The 20,744-nt window shown below is 42.5% G+C and overlaps 1 protein-coding gene across 1 annotated transcript; it reads left to right on the plus strand.

Moving 5' to 3' along the window:
* Nucleotides 1-852: 852 nt before the first annotated feature.
* On the plus strand, nucleotides 853-15,408 carry DHRS7 (dehydrogenase/reductase 7). Its single transcript, XM_069950053.1, has 7 exons — nucleotides 853-1,032; nucleotides 2,560-2,712; nucleotides 5,189-5,295; nucleotides 10,783-11,022; nucleotides 11,240-11,362; nucleotides 12,494-12,709; nucleotides 15,110-15,408. Exons 1-7 carry the CDS (start codon nucleotides 900-902, stop codon nucleotides 15,149-15,151), a joined length of 1,014 nt encoding a protein of 337 aa, XP_069806154.1. The 5' UTR covers nucleotides 853-899; the 3' UTR covers nucleotides 15,152-15,408.
* The last annotated feature ends 5,336 nt before the right edge of the window (nucleotides 15,409-20,744 follow it).

The raw sequence follows: 20,744 nt of genomic DNA on the forward strand, positions 1-20,744 counted from the left end.
AGTGCTGCATCTAACTTCCTAAGGGCCCTTTTACACAGAAAGATTGATTATCTGCCAAAGATTTGAAGCCAAAGCCAGGAATAGACTATGAACAGGGATCAGGTCATAAAGGATAGCCTGAGATTTCTCATCTTTTCAAATCCATTCCTGGCTTTGGCTTCAAATCTTTGGCAGATAATGTCAGATAATCTTTCTGTGTAAATGGACCCTAAGGGTTCGTTTACACACACAGATTATCTGACAGATTTTTGCAGCCAGAGCCAGGAATGGACAATAAACAGGGAACAGGTCATAAAGGAAAGACTGAGATTTTTTTTTTTTTTTTCAAATCCATTTCTGGTTTTGGCTGCAAAAATCTGTCAAGATAATCTGTGTGTGTAAACGGACCCTAAACCACTGGTATTAAAATGGCAAATGATCAGACTCGAACGCGCTCTTTAGTGTCAACGCATCGCAGCCCCATTTATTCTCTATGGGGACTGTGGTTTTATTGTTATGGCTGATGGGTGTGTATACAGTATAGAGGACATATGTACAGGTCACTATTCTGTGCACCGTGCAGCACACCCTCATTCGGCACTGCCTGCTATTTACACTGCAGCAGCTCGCTCAGGCCTCCACCTTGGCAAAGACACTGCAGTTATGCAACAACTACCCTCCTAAGCCCCTCCCGGACGTAACATGGAGAGCCGCCGCCATGTTAGATATGGGAGGGGCTTCCTGAAGGTTGTTGTTACCATTGCCTCCATCTACGTGACGTAGAAGTGAGAGGGAGCGCACGGTGACCACGCCCCCTCGTAGACGTGGAGGGCGGACTCAGCGTGACGTCAGCTGTCACGCTGGACAATGATTGACAGCAGCCGCTCCTCAGTCCCTGGAACTAATTGCACAGTGCAGACATGGAAGTGCTGGGCTGCCTCTTGTTCCTGGTGCTCGGCTGCCTCCTATACTTTGTCATACAGCTCGTCAGGCTTATTAAAGCCGATGGAGATTTGACTTTGTTGTGGGCTGAACGCTTTGGCAGTTCACCAGGTAATTATTACATAGCTGATGATAAGCCGGTGTATTATATAGTATTCTTATTATCAGAATCCTATACTATCAGTGTGCTGCCCTAAGGAGACAAGCAGAAACCCCATTACATAGAGCTCTGTTCCCTGTGACCCCTCAGCTGGTGCATGCTGGGAGTTGTAGTTCTGCATCAGCTGGAGAATCACAGGATGGAGATCACCTAGAATGCAAACTGTGATTGTGCTGCTGTAGGGGATAAGACTTACAGAATCGTGCTGTGTCGTGCTGGGACTGATAGTTCCACAGCAGTACAGTAACAGAATACATATATCTTTTTTGAACAGTTGGAGTGCGCAATGTTACAATCAACTCAGCTTATTACACGGCTCATTTATAATATATATTAGTGATGTCCATGCAGCCCTTGCTGTATATAGTTACTAATAAACTGTAAACATTACCTCTCCACACTCCCCAATGTCTTCTTGGCTTCTTCCCGGCTCCCCGCAGCCGCCGATACAGCTTCAGAGCCAGTCTGGACTATTGATAGCCCGAGAGACCAGTTTACATGCTGGCTATTAAAGTCTATGGTACACGAAGGGGGAATAAGCTGTAGAGACTGAGGAAGGGAGAAACAGAGAAGTTGCTGAATGCTCTAGCAAGTGTTAAAGTGTCTCTGTCGTTTAAATTTCTTTTTCAGAAATCAATAGTACAGGTGATTTTAAGAAACTTTTATTTGGGTTTATTAGCCGAAAAATGCATTTTTATCATGAGAAAGCAGTTTGAAGCTCTCCCCCCGTCTTCATTTTTCTCTATGGGGAGGGGCGGAGGAAGGTGATCCACCAAAACAGGACAACAAAGAGTTAATTTACAGCTACATCACCAGGCTATCTCCTCTGAAATCAGCACTGACCTCTCTGACCTCTGAATATGGCTTTCACACAGCTCCTGCTGTGTAATCCTTTAGTCTGTAGCAGAGAACAGAGAACAATCTCCCTCCTTCCCCCTCCCCTCTCTATAGAACAGACAGGGGCATGTCTGATGCAACAAGATGTGATTTCCTGATAATGAGCAGTAAATGAGAGAGATGAGGGGGGGGAGTGACCTGGGGAAAGTCTTTTTAAATGCAGATAATGGCATATTTGCCTAATAAAAGCCAATTACAAAGTTTCTTAAAATTGCCTGGACTATTGATTTCTGCAAAAAAAATAAATGCAACAGTGACACTTTCTGTCACCCTGTGCTGGATTTACAGCATACACTGTTTCCTATTTCTCTATAATGTCCTTCAAGCGGCTTCTAAGTGTTTACTATGGATATATAGGGGAGCAGGATCTCATCTTCTTGTAGTTCCACAGTAGCACAGTCACGGAATACATGTATCTATTTTTGATCAGTTGGGGTGCACAAAGTTACATGCAACTCAATGTAGCTCACTGGTTAATATGGGAAAATCTTGCTGAAAAACGTTTATGGCTATCCCTAGAGGTGTGCGGTATTATGCAGTACTTGAATAGGAATAATATGACAATGTTTTTTTATTTGCAGAGAGTAAGCTCCGTGGTAGCGTCGTCTGGGTCACCGGTGCATCCAGCGGTATTGGGGAAGAATTATGTTACCAGCTTGCAAAATTAGGTGCCCCTTTAGTCCTGTCCTCCAGGAGAGAAGAAGAACTATTGAGAGTAAAGAAGAGGTGTCTTGGTATGGATTTCTTGTCTTATGTAAATGCACAGTCTTTAAAGAGAACCAATCATCGATGAAAATCAAAAAAATGTTTTTCCCTAATTAGATGTATTTACTTATTTTATTAATATTTGTAAATATAATTGATTACTTTTTTGGCTGTGTTTTTAAAATATTTACTTTTTACTTTCCTATCTCGCGCCGGCTCTTTTCAAAAGAGCCGGCGCGAGACGGGAAGCTCCCGTCATACAAAGCTGCAAGGCGGGCACCGCCATCTTGATGACATCACTTGCGTTCCACCGCTGGAACGCAAAAGACTAAATCAAGATGGCGGCGCTGGCCTTGCTGTAGCGGACCAGAGGATCAGGTAAAGTATAAGATACAGACTGCAAAGGCCTTACTCAAAGGGCCTTTGCAGTCTGTATCTTATACTTTACCTGATCCTCTTGTTCGGTGCAGGAAGGCCGCGCGCCGCCATCTTGAATACGTCACTTGCGTTCCAGCGGTGGAACGCAAGTAGCGTAATCAAGATGGCGGCGCCGGCCTTGCTGTAGCGGACCAGAGGATCAGGTAAAGTATAAGATACAGACTGTAAAGGCAGTCTGTATCTTTCCGAAGTCTATTTATGAAGATACAGACTGCATTTGCAGTCTGTATCTTATACTTTAGCTGATCCTTTGTTCCGGTGCAGTAATGCCGGGCGCCGCCATCTTGATGACGTCACTCTGGAACGCACTGCTGGAACGCACGTGACGTCATCAAGATGGCGGCGGCCGGCATTACTGCACCGGAACAAAGGAGCAGGTAAAGTCTGGGGTAAAGATACAGACTGCAAATGTAGTCTGTATCTTCATAAATAGACTTCATAAAGATACAGACTGCATTTGCAATCTGTATCTTATACTTTACCTGCTCCTTTGTTCCGGTGCATTAATGCCGGCCGCCGCCATCTTGATGACGTCACGTGCGTTCCAGCGTGACGTCATCAAGATGGCGGCGCCCAGCATTACTGCACAGAGGAAGAGGAATTAGGTAAAGAATAAGATACAGACTGCAAAGGCAGTCTCTATCTTCATAGATAGACTTAGGGCCCTATTCCACTGGACGATTATCGTTTGCATATCATTAACGATTAACGATCGCAAACGACCACTATTGCGAAAGACCTGAAAACGTTCACTCATTTCCATTGAACGATAATCGTTACTTATGATCGTAATTGCGATCGTTTTTTCTTCGCTATTTATTCGCTATTGCATTCGTATCTATTGCGAACGACCGAACGATGTCTTATTCAACGCGAACGATTTGCGAACGAGCAACGATAAAAATAGGTCCAGGTCTTATAAAGCGATCAACGATTTCTCGTTCGGTCGTTAATCGTTAACTGCATTTCAACCGAACGATTATCGTTTAGATTCGAACGATTTAACGATAATCTGAACGATAATCGTCCAGTGGAATAGGGCCCTTAGGGAGAGAGAATCTTTGATAATAGGGATAGTAAATTTTAGGTGATTGGTTCTCTTTAAGCTTAGATTGGGGGTCACACAAAATATTTGTAGCCAAAACCAGTAGGGAAACCAACACAAGAATTCCTGGTTCTGGCTGAAAATACTACATATCTGTTTACTGAGCATATTACACGGCATGATTATCATTATCATTATGTATATATATATATATATATATATATATATATATATATATATATATATATATATATATATATGTGTATATATGTGTATATATATATATATATATATATATATATATATATATATATATATATATATATATATATATATATATATATATACACACACATATATATACATTAGGGATGGTCCGAAAAACTGCCGAGGTTCGGGTTCGTATGAACAGCCATACAGCCTATGGCTATGGCTGTATCCCAGTTTTCCAGGCGGTCCTCCCGCTGTATCCACCCTCTCCACGGAGCGGGCAGACAGCAGGAATCATTACCGAGAGTTCGGGTTCATACAAACCCGAACCGAACTCGGTTCGGACCATCCTTAAAATATATATATATGTGTATGTATGCATGTATGTATATGTTTGTTAGTGATGTCCGTGCAGCCTTTGCTGAATATAGTAAATAATAAACTGTATACATTACCTCTCCACACTCCCCGCTGTCTTCCTGGTTTCTCCACGCTCCCCACAGCCGCTGATACAACTTCAAAACCAGTCTCTGTAGTGACAGGCTGCTCAGCCAATTACTAGCCGGGGCGGTCTTGTCCATATGAGCACTATGGGTTCCATACACTTGCATTGCAGGCAGAAAATAAATGCCCCACAGCTGCCCTTTTCAGAATACAGATGCTGTTTATAGCAGCCTATAGTTTGAGGGGAGCATACAGAGGGGAAGTGACATTGACCCTCGGATTCACTGCTTAATTGGCTCCATAGCATGATATAATTACGTTTTTGTCTCAGAGTGATTATTATTAGATGGTTTTATTTTTATTATCAGAAATCAGCAGTTTGGAAGAAAATGATCTATTAGTTGTTCCTCTCGACCTGACTGATACGAGTACACACGAGGCGGCAACAGACAAGGTCATGAAACATTTTGGAAGAGTAAGTGCACATTATAATGTATGTAAAAAGCATAAAGTAAAAATTTAAATGGCCACTGCATTTTTTTTTTTTTAACCAAACTGCATAAATCAGTATTACAAGTGAATATAAGAAACTTAGTAATATCTCTTATCAGAGAAAAATGCCATTTTCTCCACTTATCAGACTGCTTTCCTTCACGCCCATTGAAACTCATTTTACTTTAAAGAGTCACTGTCGTATTTTTTTTTTCTTTTCTTTTTTTGCAGAAATCAATAGTCCAGGCGATTTAAAGAAACTTTCTAATTGGGTTTATTAGGCAAATATGTCATTATCTGCATTCGAAAAGCCTTTTCCCAGCCCCCCCTCTTTTCCATTCACTGCAAAATATCAGGAAATCAGAGAACAAAGGAATACACAACAGGAGGTGGGGTGGGTGGGTATTCAGAGGCCTGAGAGGTCAGTTCTGAATGTCAGAGGAGATAGCCGGGTGATTAACTGTAGATTAACTCTTTGTTGTCCTGTTTTGGTGCCTCATCTCTCTCCTCCCCTCTCCATAAGCAAGCCATGAAGACGGGGGTGGAGCTTCAAACTGTTTTTTCATTATAAAAATGCATTTTTCGGCTAATAAACCCAATTACAAAGTTTCTTAAAATAGCCTGTACTATTGATTTCTGAAAAAAAATTAAACAACAGTGACACTTTAACCTCTTAAGGACGCATGACGTACCGGTACGTCATGCATCCTTTTTTTTTTTTTTCTTTTTTTAATTCTTTATTAAGGTTGCCATTTATAACAAAACACATTAACATTTACATTGGGGTTATTTCTCATACATATTGTCATCTACCCCCCCCCTATACATCCCTTATAGTGCTAAAATAGGGCTTTAGCACTATTAGGCCCACAACCAAAAATACAAAGACAAACCCCCAAAAAATAAAACATAAACAAAACATACCCTATCCCCTTCCCGAAATTGTCCACAATTACCACTTGAAGAAGGGCAGACCTGGATCAGCATGGCTCATCACTCTCCAATGTCCTAATTGGTATACCTAATTATCCCCCCCCCCTCTCCTTACCCCATCCTCTATCCACTCTCAATTCCTCAGGACGCCAACCCACTCCGCCTTCTGCTACTACTACATTCCAAACTAACCCATAACTCCCTCACCCTCCTATTGTTTACTCACTTTAACTACCCCTAGGAGTCCTATCTGAGGCAGGGAGGGCAGCAGACGCGTACAGATTCCACCTTACTCTCTTCACTTCCACTCACCAACAGAACCCCATTCAACTTTACACTCTTTAATTATCATCCAGACCCGATGGGGCTTCCTCCCCTACCTGGCTCCACCTTCTCAGGAGGACACCCTCAGGGATATTGCCCCCTTCAGGTCTTTTGACCGTTACAGATGACACCTAGACCGCCCCCAGGTACGCAATAACCTTATATAAAGGTCACCCATCCCCATATGGCAGCCCCCTGGCCATCCCTTTCTCTCATTGCCATTTATTATTTATTTATTTTTATTTTATTATTATTATTTTAATATATATATAACTTCTTAATCCCTCTTTGGGGCTTCTTTTAGTGTCAGACCCTCTTTGCTCCTCTCATTCACAACCTCGATCTGTCGACCTCTACTCCCCACCCCCGCCCCCAACAATCCCCCATCCCTCCTAAACCTTTCTTATGCAGAGGGGGAAGGTGTCCCAACCCCTTTACACACTCCAAAATCTCAACCTACCCTACTACCAGCTTAACCAGGTCTACCCCCCCTTACATTTTTCCTTTTTCCACCCCTACCATAAACCTCAATTTCCCTTATGCTTCAAAACTTATCCCCTAATTTTTTTCCCCATTTATTACCCCCCTCCCCCCTAAAGAAAAAAAAAAGACCCCCTACCCCCCCCCCCCTTTTGCCTGGGTAACCTCCCCCTCTTCCATTTCTAACATTTTGACCATTTGCTTTCATATTCATCTATCTTATTTATTTGTAGGGCTTTTACAAAATCCATCAATTTTAAACACTTACCTCCAATGAAGGTATACTCAGGGAGATCCATTTCTTTAATATACAAAGTCTAGCTGCAAACAGTACTCTACTCACTATACTTTTTTGGACCCTAGTAACCTGTATCCCTCCCATTTCACCAAAAAGTGCGATTTCTGGACACATCTTCAAATCCACCCCTAATCTATCCTTAATTTCCCCAAATATTTCTTCCCAATATCTTTTAAAGAGACCTGTCACCCCCCCCGTGCCGGGGTGACAGGCTCCCGACCCCCCGTTACAGCCCCCTATATTCACCTGATCCCGCCGGGTCCCGCTTCCTGATCCGGTCGGGTCACGGAGATATGAGCGCCCGAAGCCCGGCACGCGCTCACAAGAGAGTCCGACGCTCATAGAGAATGAATGGGGAGTCCGATGCTCCGTCATTCTCTATGGGCATCGGAGTCTCCTGTGAGCGCGCGCGCCGGGCTTCGGGCGCTCATATCTCTGTGACCCGACTGGATCCAGAAGCAGGACCTGGCGGGATTAGGTGAGTATAAGGGGCTGTAACGGGGGGTCGGGAGCCTGTCTCCCCGGCACGGGGGGACCCCGCTCTGAACCTCCACGGTCCCGGTTGCGGCTATTAGTGGGCACGGTCCGATCGCTGTGCCCGCTAATTAAGTAATCGGAGGCAGCTGTCAAAGTTGACAGCTGCATCCGATCACTGTATGCAGCCGTCCCTGGTGTCTAGTGGGGGTGGATCGATCCACACATCCTGCTCCGGCTGGGGTCTCCGCCAAAATGGCGCTGATCCCGGCTCGGCACTCTGATGCTTTCGGCTGCAGCATACGAGTGCCGATCTCATTGATCTCTGCTGTATAAGTATACAGCAAAGATCTCAATGAGAGATCAAAGTGTATATACTAGAAGTCCCCCAGGGGGGCTTCTAGTATATGTGTAAAAAAAAAAAAAGTGTTATTAGTAAAAAGCCCCCTCCCCTAATAAAGTCTGAATCACTCCTTTTCCCATGTTAAATAAAAGTAAATAAATAAACATGTTTGCTATTGCCACGTGCGTAATCGCCCGAACTATTAATTAATCACATTCCTGATCTCGTACGGTAAACGGCGACAGCGCAAAAAAATCCCAAAGTGCAAAATTGCGCATTTTTGGTCGCATCAAATCCAGAAAAAATGTAATAGATCAAAAAGTCGTATATGCGCAATCAAGGTACCGATAGAAAGTAAACATCATGGCACAAAAAATGACACCTGACACAGCCCCATAGACCAAAGGATAAAAGCGCTATAAGCCTGGGAATAGAGCGATTTTAAGGAACATATATTTTTTAACAATGGTTTGAATTTTTTACAGGCCATCAGATACAATATAAGTTATACATGTTACATATCGTTGTACTCATAACGACTTGAGGAACATATATAACAAGTCAGTTTTACCCCAGGGCGAATGGCGTAGAAACAAAAACCCCCTAAATAAAAAAAATTATTTCTTTTGTTCAATTTCACCACACATTGAATTTTTTTCTGGTTTCGCAGTGTACTTTATGCAAAAATTCAGCCTGTCATTGCAAACTTCAATTAGTGACGCAAAAAAAAAAAAAAAAAAGGGCTTATGTGGGTTCCTAGGTGGAAAAAAGGCTGGGGAGGGCCAAAATAAATGGCTCTTCCCACCCTGGTGTTACTAGGCTGCTGTTGCTATGTTTTTAACCCGGCTGGTTATGAAAAGGGGGGGGGGGGAGCCCATACGTTTTTTTTTTTGTTTTTTTAAATAATAATTAAAAAAAAAAAAACACATAGGATCCCCCCCCCCTTTCCATAACCAGCCAGGTTAATAACCAAGCAACAGCAGCCTGGTAACACCAGGGTGGGAAGAGCCATTGGTTTAGGCCCTCCCCAGCCTTAATATTACCAGCCTGCTGCCGCCCAGTCCAGGAGCGCCAATTTTGACGCTCCGGAACTACTGGCACCCGGCTCTTCCCAGTACCCCTGGTGGCATTGGGTACTGGGGTAATAATGGGGGGGTTAGTGTTAGCCATTTTATACCGGCTAACACTAAGCCCCGACTTAGTAATGGATTCCGTCTATAAGACAGCTTCCGCTACTAAGTCTATAAAGTAATGAAAGAAAACACAACACACCTAGAAATTTTTTTTTCAAATAAAAACACCCCCCACACCGCTCGTTGACCATTTTATTGTACATTAAAGTGCAAGTGTAATCCTCTGCGTGCCAGGGTCTGGAAAAGAAAAACACAAGCAAAAACAAACAACAAGTAAGGGGTTAAGTCCCTGGGAGCCAGACTGTAACTCCCATGCTGGAGGTCACTCAGCTTTCCTAGCATCCTGTAAGGCTAACCCCCTTCCTTGCTGAGGCAGATGCAGTGCGCTCTGGGCGGGGGGGGGAGGGTGATGGTGGGTGTTACCTGCTGCTGCTTCCTCCATTGTTGCTAGCTGTCCCGGGATGTCCCGGTAAGCCCCGCCCCCGCATCGGACACTCGTATAGGGGGCGGGGCTTATCGGGACATCTCGGGACAGCTAGCAACAATGAAGGAAGCAGCAGCAGGTAACCCCCCCCCCCCCCCCATGGAGATCGCACTGCATCTGCCCCAGCAAGGAAGGGGGCACTTAACCCCCTTCCTTGCTGGTGCAGGTGCAGTGCCACAACAGTCTGGTTCCCAGGGGCTTAAGCCAGACTGTAACTTCTCTGCCAGGATTTTAAATTTCCCGCCCAGAAGCAGACTGCTTTCTGCTTTTGGGTGGGAAACCCTGTAGGCAGGGAATCATGGCTTAATGGGGGGATTCCCTGCTCCTGTACTGTAAGAAAGGGTACGCTATGCACCCCTCCGTACTGTACAGCCACAGAAGGTTAGTAGTGATGCTGCATCACTACTTAACCCCTTACACTCTGTGGACCAGGTTCACTGCACCCGACCCACGGAGCATACCAGCTCCATATTATAGGTGGTGAAATACACCACCTCTAGTGTGGAGTGAGTTTGCGACACATGTGCGACTATTTTAGATAGTCGCACATGATTAATCATGCCTACTTTCAGCGAAAGCTGAAGTAGGCATGATCAGTCTATGTCGGGGAAAAGTCGCTAAATTTTGCGCAGCTATGCGGTTACTCAAAATTTTGCAACTTTTCCACTCCAAAAAAAGTGTAAATTTTTAATAAATCTCCCCCAGTTGTTATTTCTCTATAATGTCCTTATGCTGCTTCTAAAGGTTTACCATGGATATATAGGGGAGCAGGATCTCATCTTCTGTGTATCTGCAGTGTATGGGAGACTTTATTCTCCACTCACCAGCTCCAGGATTGAAAATTAGAAATGCAACTTAAGGAAAACTGTTAAAGGTATAAATGACAAGTAAAGGGGCTACCCCATCTTGTACACATAAACATTTCTTTATCTAGTTATACACATGCCCCTTTTGTCAAGATATGAGTCAATAAATTTGTTTTTCATTTTCACTCTCCTCAGATTGACATTCTGGTGAATAATGGCGGGCGGTCGCAGCGCTCTCTCTTTGTGGATACAGACCTGGATGTATATCGGGGATTGATAGACCTTAATTATATAGGGACCATTTCCATAACAAAACACGTCTTACCCCACATGATTGAGAAGAAGAAAGGAAAGATCATCACCATAAGCAGCGTCACAGGCCTGATCGGAGTTCCCCTGTCATCGGGATATGCTGCCAGTAAACATGCACTTCAGGTGTGTATTTTATCTGACACCCACTGAGCTCTGAACTGGCAGGGTCACAAGCAAGCATGCAAGATTAACTAAAACTAGAAATTGGCCAACAAGTTAATGCAGTACATTGGTAGATACTCATATTCCTACAATATAGATATACACTATAAGGCACAACATTTATTGGTAAGTTTTTAATTATTAACAGTTTTTAGTCTCATGCTTTTTCATTTTGCAGGGATTTTTTAACAGCCTGAGAATTGAGCTGGGAAGTTATCCAGGGATTTCAGTCATCAATATATGTCCAGGACCTGTACAGTCAAAGATTGTGGAGAATGCCTGTGCGGAAAACTTAAAAAAGGTAAAATTACATTGCATCTATATCAAGTGGTTACCTGGTGCCTGTGGTGCTTGTACATGAGTGCTGATTCAGATTCTTAGTTAGAGACATTACTTTACTAAAGATGAGCAAACTTCGAGCACATGCATGTTTTCCAGGGCTGCATCCAACTTCTTCAGTCAGCGGTAATCAAATGTTGAGAGTTCGGAACCCATCACCATGAAAATGCTACCTAAGCTATTGGCATCCTGTTATAGAGCAGAAGGAACTGAGTGGATTAATATATATACGTTTATGGGAAAAGTTTCAGTATACCTAATTATTGATTGAAATCTCTGATGTTTCCATGCTTAAGGGGTCCAGTCCATGGAGTGACTCCCCCCATTGGACTTAACACAGAATGATCAGGGATTTCAATCAATACGTTACAAGTTATACTGAATCTTTTCCCACAAAGATATATATCAATCTGCTCAGTTCTTCCTGCTCTATAACAGGATGGCATTGTCTTGGTGACAGGTTCCCTTTAAGGTTCGCTTATCTTTACTCTTCCCCATAGGCCACAGGAGATCAGATGTACTTTGAGGGTGCGTTCCCACCTACAGGATCTGCAGCAGATTTGATGGTGCAGATTTAATGTTGTGTTCAGTTATTTAAATGAAATCTGCTGCGGATCTGCAGCAGAAAATCAGCTGCAGTTCCTGTAGGTGTGAACGCACCCTGAGTGTCTTTTACTTCAGGCACCTTTTGGAGATAGTAGGCTCCCCTGTTATGCATACCACCACAATTCCATTCTTAGGGTGGGTTGACACTGAGGAATTCTTGCGGATAAATTCCGTCGGCTGTATGTGCACATGGCCGCGCGCCTTTCCACTGGCTCCATAGACACCATTTTATGGGCTGGCTGATTCCGCATTCCTGGTTGTATGAACAATCCTGTGATCATTCGAGGCCTGGCTGGCACAATTGATTGAGCTGATTTACCAGATTTGTGCCCAGTTGCGTTTCTGCAGGTTTTAGCTGCTGTATGATACACAACTAGATGTTTGGGCCTTGGTGTGGAGTTGTGTTATTGTTCTATAGTACAATGTAAAATGTTATTTTCATATTCAGGTTATCTTTTTAAAACCACTTTTTTCCCTTATGTGTCAGACTATTGGAAACGAAGCTGACCAAAGTTACAAAATGGCAACAGATCGCTGTGCTCGTCTTATTTTGGTTTCAGCTGCAAATGACGTGAAAGAAGCCTGGATTGCAGATCAGCCATTCCTAATAATCTATTACCTCTGGCAGTATGCTCCCACATGGGGAGGGTGGATAACACAGAAGATTGGTCAGAAGAGAATACAGAACTTTAAAAGTGGAATAGTAAGTACTGCAAGTAAAATATATATGGCTCACATTTTAGGTTGCGAAAATATATGGCACTAAATATACATGGTGAAATGTAAATGGTAACTAGCGTTTTAACAATCTTTGATTAAATCAATAGTACAAATGTGTATCAAGTTGTAATATATCATATCTGATGGTGGCACCTATAAAATGAATATGTAAAAAGCTTCACTGCAATTGAGATGGTTGGTAATAGAGTTATTAGACTGTACATCACATTGAATGATATAATTTTTTTTTTTTTTAATTTATTTATTTATCTTGGACCATATATTGTACAGCATAAGGATAATATGGCCATGATGATATTCTAAAATTGCACGTACCACTCAATGATCTAATGTAGACCAGTAAAGTATTCCAGTCTTGTACATGTTGGAACAAAAAAAGTATGTATTGGAAAATGACAGGTTATAGTCCCCTCAAGCATCACAGCTGATAAGCAGGTGGCAAGCGAAGAATACACGTTTCAGTCAGTTCTTCTTAGTGGTTCATGACTATAGAACAGCACATGGCAAGAAAATAAAGGTCACTCTGTGTGCCATGTGACCCTTGATTCTGCCCATGGCACTTTTCACACATTACGTATTTATTATCCATTTCATTATCTATATTTATCTTTGTATGACAATGACAGTAATAAAGTGCATAAGATTCCCTGAGGTGTCTAACTAGAAAGAATACAGGTTGCTATAAATGGCTGCTTAAAGGGGTTTTCCGGCCAAAATGTACTGATGAGTTTTCTACAGGATAGTAACTGATCGGTGGGGTGCACTTGCGCCAGACAGCACTTACACTACACAGTGAATGCAGTTAGTCTCCATTCATTGTGTATTGGTGGCGATTAGAGATGAGCGAACCGGGTTCGAGTCCATCCAAACTCGAACGTTCGGCATTTGATTAGCTGGGGCTGCTGAACTTGGATAAAGCTCTAAGGTTGTCTGGAAAACATGGATACAGCCAATGACTATATCCATGTTTTCCACATAGCCTTAGGGCTTTATCCAACTTCAGCAGCCACTGCTAATCAAATGCCGAAAGTTCGGGTTCGGATGAACTCGAGCCTGCTCAAGGTTTGCTCATGTCTAGTGGCGATGTGTAACTGCAGCTCAGCTCCCATTCAAGTGAATTGGAGCAGAGCTGCAGTTGTAGGCTGCTACCCCATTCACAAACCCCATTCACTGTGTAGTATGGGTGCCAAATAGCTGATTGGCACAGGTGCTGAGTGACGCCACTCTACCGATCAGTACATTTTGTCTGGAAAACCCCTTAAAAGCCATTCAGGATGGTGGAAATACCACCTTAGCGATGCTTAGAATAAAACTTAAGAAAATTTAAAAAAATGGTAAAAAAAAAAAAAAATTAACAAAAAACAGCAATATCCTGGAGTGTGGTGTGGAAAGGTTTCACTAATCAAATACCAGCAAATAACTCTGTATTTCCATCTAACTAGTTCATTATCATCTTTGGGCATGTTTCACACAAGCGTGTTACATATACATTGAGCCCCAGCCCCATCAGACAGTGGGTCAGATGACCTGAGCTAACAGCTGTAGGTTTGGATCATCAGATTTTAAAGGGGTTAACCAGGAATAAGAAACAAAATAGCTGTTTTCTTCCAGAAATAGCACCACTCTTGTCCTCAGTTTCTTTATGGTACTGCAACTCAGTTCCATTTATGTGAATAGAGACCAGTTATAATACCTTACACAATCTGAGGACAAGTGTGGTGGTTTTTGGATGAAAGCAGCTATGTTTTTCTAAACCACTAGGCCCCATATATAGAGGCATGTAACACACTTATATAAAACCTTCCTAATTTATTGTTTCTCATATTTGTGATAGGGACGAGTAGAGATACACATCCTGGACATCAGAGGGAACCTAGAAGCAGATAGAGCCTCGTGCACAAGATGATTTTGCTCCAGTAACGCCCTATCCTTGTATATCCTTTGGCCCTACACCTTTCTACTGAGGGAAAAGCAGTGAAGCTTTAGCACACTATGGGCGAGATCTATCAAACATGGTGTAAAGTGAAACTGGCTCAGTTGCCCCTAGCAACCAATCAGATTCCACCGTTCATTCCTCACAGACTCTCTGGAAAATGAAAGGTGGAATCTGATTGGTTGCTAGGGGCAACTGAGCCAGTTTCACGTTACACCATGTTTGATAAATCTCCCCCATATGTAGCTAGATCATTACAAAAACCTGTATACTGTAAGTAATAATGCAGATCCAGCGGTACATTAATATATTCCAATAGAATGTAACACAACCAATATGTGCACTTTAGTCAAGTGTCTTTATCTAGCTGCAGTAATAGGCGACTACTTAGATGACTTACACTTATGTATCATACACTTTCTGTTGCAGGATGCTGATGCCTCTTTTGCATTTTTAAAGAAAACCTCTTAATGGAAATTTCTTTGCATTCATCAACATGAGAAGCAGAACTGCACTGTGCTCATGAAGAAGAATATAACAGCCCGTCAAGACTACCATACATTGTGCGACATCTTCATCTGCAAACTAGCATTTTTTGCAATGAATATATACATAGTTTTTTTGTTTTTGTTCTTTAATCTATAATGATACAATTATTATCATCATGATCATGTTCCAAGGTGACCAGGTCCTTCTCTGCCCCTGCACTATGACTGCTAAGGAAATAAAAATTGTAAAGACTGTAAAGCCTATTGAAGTAATTTTCTACAGTTGAAATTTTAGTGCTGTATTGTATTTACTTGCTGTCTGGAGCCCAATATGCAAATTGGAAGAGCAATAAATTTCTATGGACATTGGACTCATCTATTCTAATTTGCATATTGGCTGTGCAGAACGGTGATTTCTTCGCGGTGGGACCGGCATGAGGGGGTAAGTATGGGGGGTCTGCCCCAGGTACGGGGATGACAGGTTCCTGAAGAAAGTGGTTTTAATTCAGCTGGTGTCAGAAAGTTATACAGATGTGTAAATTATTTCTATATAAAAACGTAAGTCTTCCAGTACTTATCAGCTGCTGTATGTCCTGCAGGAAGTGGTGTATTCTTTCCAGTCTAACACAGTGCTCTTTGCTGCCACCTTCTATTTTTAAATAGAAGTAATTTACAAATCTGTATAACATTCTGATACCAGTTCATTTCATTTTTTTTCTCCAGAGTACCCCTGTGAGTAACACAAACACTGAACTGTGAGTCAAGCTGTGATTCTTCATTATCTACAGGTTACTTCTTCCCAGTTGACCACAGACCATGCTGCTTTTTTATGACTGCAAAGCTTCTTGTACACTGTTGACAAGAATAACAATAAGTCACATGTTTAGTATTGGATATTAGTTCAGTATTTTAAAAAAAATCTTGATTTTGTGCATATTTTGTAAGCTGTTTAAGCGCAGGGCCCTCATTTTTCATGTTAATTTTTAATTCCGTAATTTCTTTCTAATTTCTTCTTTTGAAATGTAAAGTGCTACTGAGTATGTTTGTGCTATATAAATAAAATGTGTTATTAAATGTAGATAGTCATTGGTCATTCTCTCTAGCAGTGTCACTGCAGTGTGAGCATCATTGCTTCCTCTACTTCTGTATTTATTGTGAATATCAGTATTCGGGAACTGTTACAACATGTGCATTACATAATCATTCAGAGGGCCATAGTCTGAGTGCATTTAACATTTCCTTTTATATCCGCACCATCCAAACCAATAACATACCCCAAGGGTTTCAATAAACTGAACTTGAATTGCTATAGAAGTCATGGCAGGCTGTTTGCTAAGGAGAATACTAAAACAAAGCATTTGCAGATGAAGATCTAGCATTTATCTGCTGCCTTCCCATCTACCATTAAAGAGAAACTCCCATGAAATAAAAAAAAAAAAAAAAAAGGCGGGAGGTGTGTGAACAGAATAAAGTGGAATTTTATACTCACCGTAAATTCTCTTTCCTGTAGTCCGAAGCAGCAGCACATAATGGGGAAGATTCTATCTTCCTGCAATGATAGGACAGATGGTAACAAGCAATAAAGAGTTAATTGCCCCGCCTATAAGGCCCTATGCTGACCCAGCCTCCTTGTGTACTTCTAACGATCTAGGAAACATAACCCAAAACACTCAAGGTATGATGCATAAACTTTTATAGGGAGGGTTAGTTTGTGCTGCTGCTTCGGACTACAGGAAAGAGAATTTACGGTGAGTATAAAATTCCACTTTCCCTTAAGTCCTAAGCAGCAGCACATAATGGGGATATAGCAAGATCACATAAGGGGTGGGAGAATCATACAGCAGCCATGAGAACCGGTTTACCAATATTGGTTGCCCAGAGGTTCTAATGTCCAAAAGTATAAGAAGACCACAATGCAGTTCTGTATATCTGATCAATGGGCATGTACATCTCCTCCACCCAGGATGTAGACATTGCCCTTGTGGTAAGGGCCTTAATGGATTCAGGTACTTGGACTCTCACCTCTTGGTAACACACAGAGTCTGCCGTATCCATCTGGATAAAGTGGCTTTTAAGGACTTTCAATCATTGTTCCTTCCTGAAAAAGATACAGATAAAAATCTTCTGACTTCTCTGGTTCTCACTAAACTCTCAAGGCTCCGCCCACAACCAGAGAGTGTCGGCCCAAGGCTCCGCCCACAACCAGAGAGTGCGGTTGTAATGCTTCCTCATTGGAGGAATTTAGGCAAAAACAGGTAACTAAATCTGCTGAGTAATGTTGGATAAGGAAGGAACCTTAAGGGTAAAAGACAAAGTCCTGAAGGATAACAAGATATGGTTCAGTGGCTCCTAATGTCTGAACATACTCCTGCGTTTAGCAGATGTAACAGCTACTAGGAAGCATACCTTGAGGGTCAGGTATTTGAATTCAAATAAAGATAACTCAAAACGGAGCCGTGCAAGGTGATGAAGGACGAGTCCCGGATCCCACCTGGGAGTTGGATCCATTACAGTTGCTTTAATCCTTTTGCGTAGGTTTAATAAATCTCTGTATTAGGGATTTATGGGACAGTCAGCTGTCTGGAAGAGCAGAGACATGTACTTTGACGGTCACAGCTTCAGCCCATTCTCAAACCCATCCTGGAGAAATCGAAGGATCGCCTTGATAGACAGTGATATGGGAGAAGTCCAATTCTTCACACCAGGATAGAAAACCTCCTTCACCCTCAGGGACGTTCTCTTTGTTTGTTCTGCTCTTAATAGCAGAATCATGTTTACCACCAATTCTAAAAAGCCTCAGCTAATCAGGCCTGTCAATCTTCAGGCCGTCAATCATAGGTGGTCCAGACCCAGACACAATCTGCCCTTCTGTGACAGTAATTGAGGATTCTGGGGAAGTCTCCAAAATGTCCTTTTGGACACATGCATCAGGAGAGAACAACCATGCCTTCTTGAGCTATTAGGAGTAATGAGGCATGATTCTGTCTTGTCCTTACAAGATTACTACGGGTTGTCGTCCCTAGCAGTTTTAGGGAGTAAAAACCACGTATTCTGGCGTTATCCGAAATGGCCATTAGGTCCACGTAAGGGTCGCCATAATATCTGGTGATTTGCCAGACAATCCGTCCTCATGGGGCAGTAGGTGAGGAATCTGGGGAAGTCTCCAAAATGTCCTTTTGGACATATTCATCAGGAGAGGACAACAATTACCACAATGACCTCTTGGGCCAATCTGTGGCTATCAGGATTAATGAGACTTGATCCTGTATTGTCTTTTTACAAGACTTCTACTGATTGTTGTCCACAGTAGTTTTTAGGAGTTAAAACCACGCATCCTGGTTTTACCCGAAATGGCCATGGGACCAATGGGTCGCTGTAATATCTGGCGATTCAGTAGAACATCTCCTGGTCCAGAGACCATTCTTCTGTCAGGGTAATATAATGGCTTTAGCCTTTTACATTAAGGTATTGTGACTTCCCTTGTTGCTGGATAGATCTCTTGGTCCATGCAAAACAGCTTCTGCTTTTAACAGTTATGCTACTGATCACATGCAGCTCTGAAGATCGATATGCACCACTGTAGATGTGTTCTCGATCTTACTCCGATAGCTTCCCCATAGATTGATGTGCTGAAGTGGACTGGAGCTCACTTACCACACTCATCTCTCACATGTTGGATGACAGCCACTTCTGTTAGGAACAAAGTCTTCTTCGCCTGTCTCACCCTTTTTTTAGATAGATGGGTGGTTGCCTCCGCCCCCTTTGAGGGAGAGATTGGTCTGCCACTGACTGAAGAAAATGTTGAGGCCCTTGTATCTGTGGGTATAAACCATAACCCAATGTAGGCCGTTTACTCTTTGATCCCATACTGACAGCATCTGCTGCAAAGGGGATACATATGCCAACCTTCCTATTTAATTCGTTGCTTGCAGACGTCATGAGACCTGACAATCATCATTGGGTGAAGGGACACCAATTGGGGAGTTCTAGGAATCCTGACCCAGGAATGGTTCCGGGTAGGTGAAAATATAGTACTGTAAGTTTTTGACAATTAACAATCACTCGTTTTACTAATTTAAAAACAGCAGTACTATACATGTAGCAACTCTAGGCGTGTGTACACACAATGCTGTTTCATAGCTGCAATGCAACATTAAATATCAGTAACCGTGCTAGAAAAGACCCCAGATGCACTCAATACACAACCCGGAACTTTAGGGTTGTGTTTATACAATGCAGTCTCAAAACTTCACTGCATCAAACAAAAAGCAGAGCTATAGATGACATGTAAGGTGCAATCAATACACCACTAGCAATCCTAGGGTTGTGTTCACACAACAAAGTTTCATAACTTTACTGCCTCATTCAATAGCAGTACTGAATGAAACATCAGGTGTAATAAAAAAAAAAATAGCAACTTTAGGCTTGTGTTTACACAATGCATCTTTCCACAGCAGTGCTAGAGCAAGGAATCAGACATCAGGTGCAATAACAGCAACTCTAGGCTTGTGTTCACACAATGCATCCTTCCACAGCAGAACTGGAGCAAGGAATCAATATTCACCTAGCAACTCTGGGCTTGTGTTCACACACTGCAGTCTCACAGCTTCCGTGCATCCTTTAATCGCAGTACTAGAGCCAGGAATCACACTCAGGTGTAATGAATCACGCATCAGGTGTCAGCAATACACACCTAGCAAATCTAGGGTTGTGTACACACAATGCAGTTTCATAGCATCAATGCAACAAGAAAAAGTAGTGCCAGTGTAAGAAAGATACCAGGTGCAATCAATACACAACCAGCAACTAGAAAGAAATCAGCAACCAGGTGCACAAACAGCTCTTATCTAAGGCAGCATACACATATAGTAGATCCATAGTTTTTACTGTATTATTACATAGCAGTACCCATACCGCATGATCACATAGCGGAACTGTCTCACAGAGCTTGCACAGGCAAAAAAATAAAAATAAATTATAAACTATTATAGATCTCATGAAATTTATATCCATTTGCCTGCACACAGGCCCCCTGCAATACAGGTCATGCTTCCAGGCAGAGAGCCTGCACTGGCACCATATAATTCCTCACAAAAAAAGCCAGTATGACTTACCTCTCTGAAGAGTGAGGACAGACACCAGGTGAGCAGCGTCTTGTCTGAGCAGCGCCATGGTTAGCAGCCACGTGCAGCCCGGCAGCGGATGGCGCCATAATACTTACTGGCCAGAGCATAGAAGCTGAGCGATCACTGAGATGGCGGCTGCTTTCATAAGAAAAATAAAATCTTTGCTCTGTACACAACAGAGCAGGATAGAAAACAAAATACATATACAAAAAAATCTCCCTCTCCACACGACCATGTGGAAAAGAAGAATTATTGGAAGGAGAGCAGAGAAACACACATAGGCCTGCTCCCCACTCTCCTCCTACCACCTGTCCCACAGAAGGACAGAAAAAAGCACAAGGAGGCTGGGTCAGCATAGGGCCTTATAGGCGGGGCAATTAACTCTTTATTGCTTGTTACCATCTGTCCTATCATTGCAGGAAGATAGAATCTTCCCCATTATGTGCTGCT

This window comes from Dendropsophus ebraccatus, chromosome 13 (genome assembly GCF_027789765.1).
Source record: "Dendropsophus ebraccatus isolate aDenEbr1 chromosome 13, aDenEbr1.pat, whole genome shotgun sequence".
Taxonomy (NCBI): Eukaryota; Metazoa; Chordata; class Amphibia; order Anura; family Hylidae; genus Dendropsophus; species Dendropsophus ebraccatus.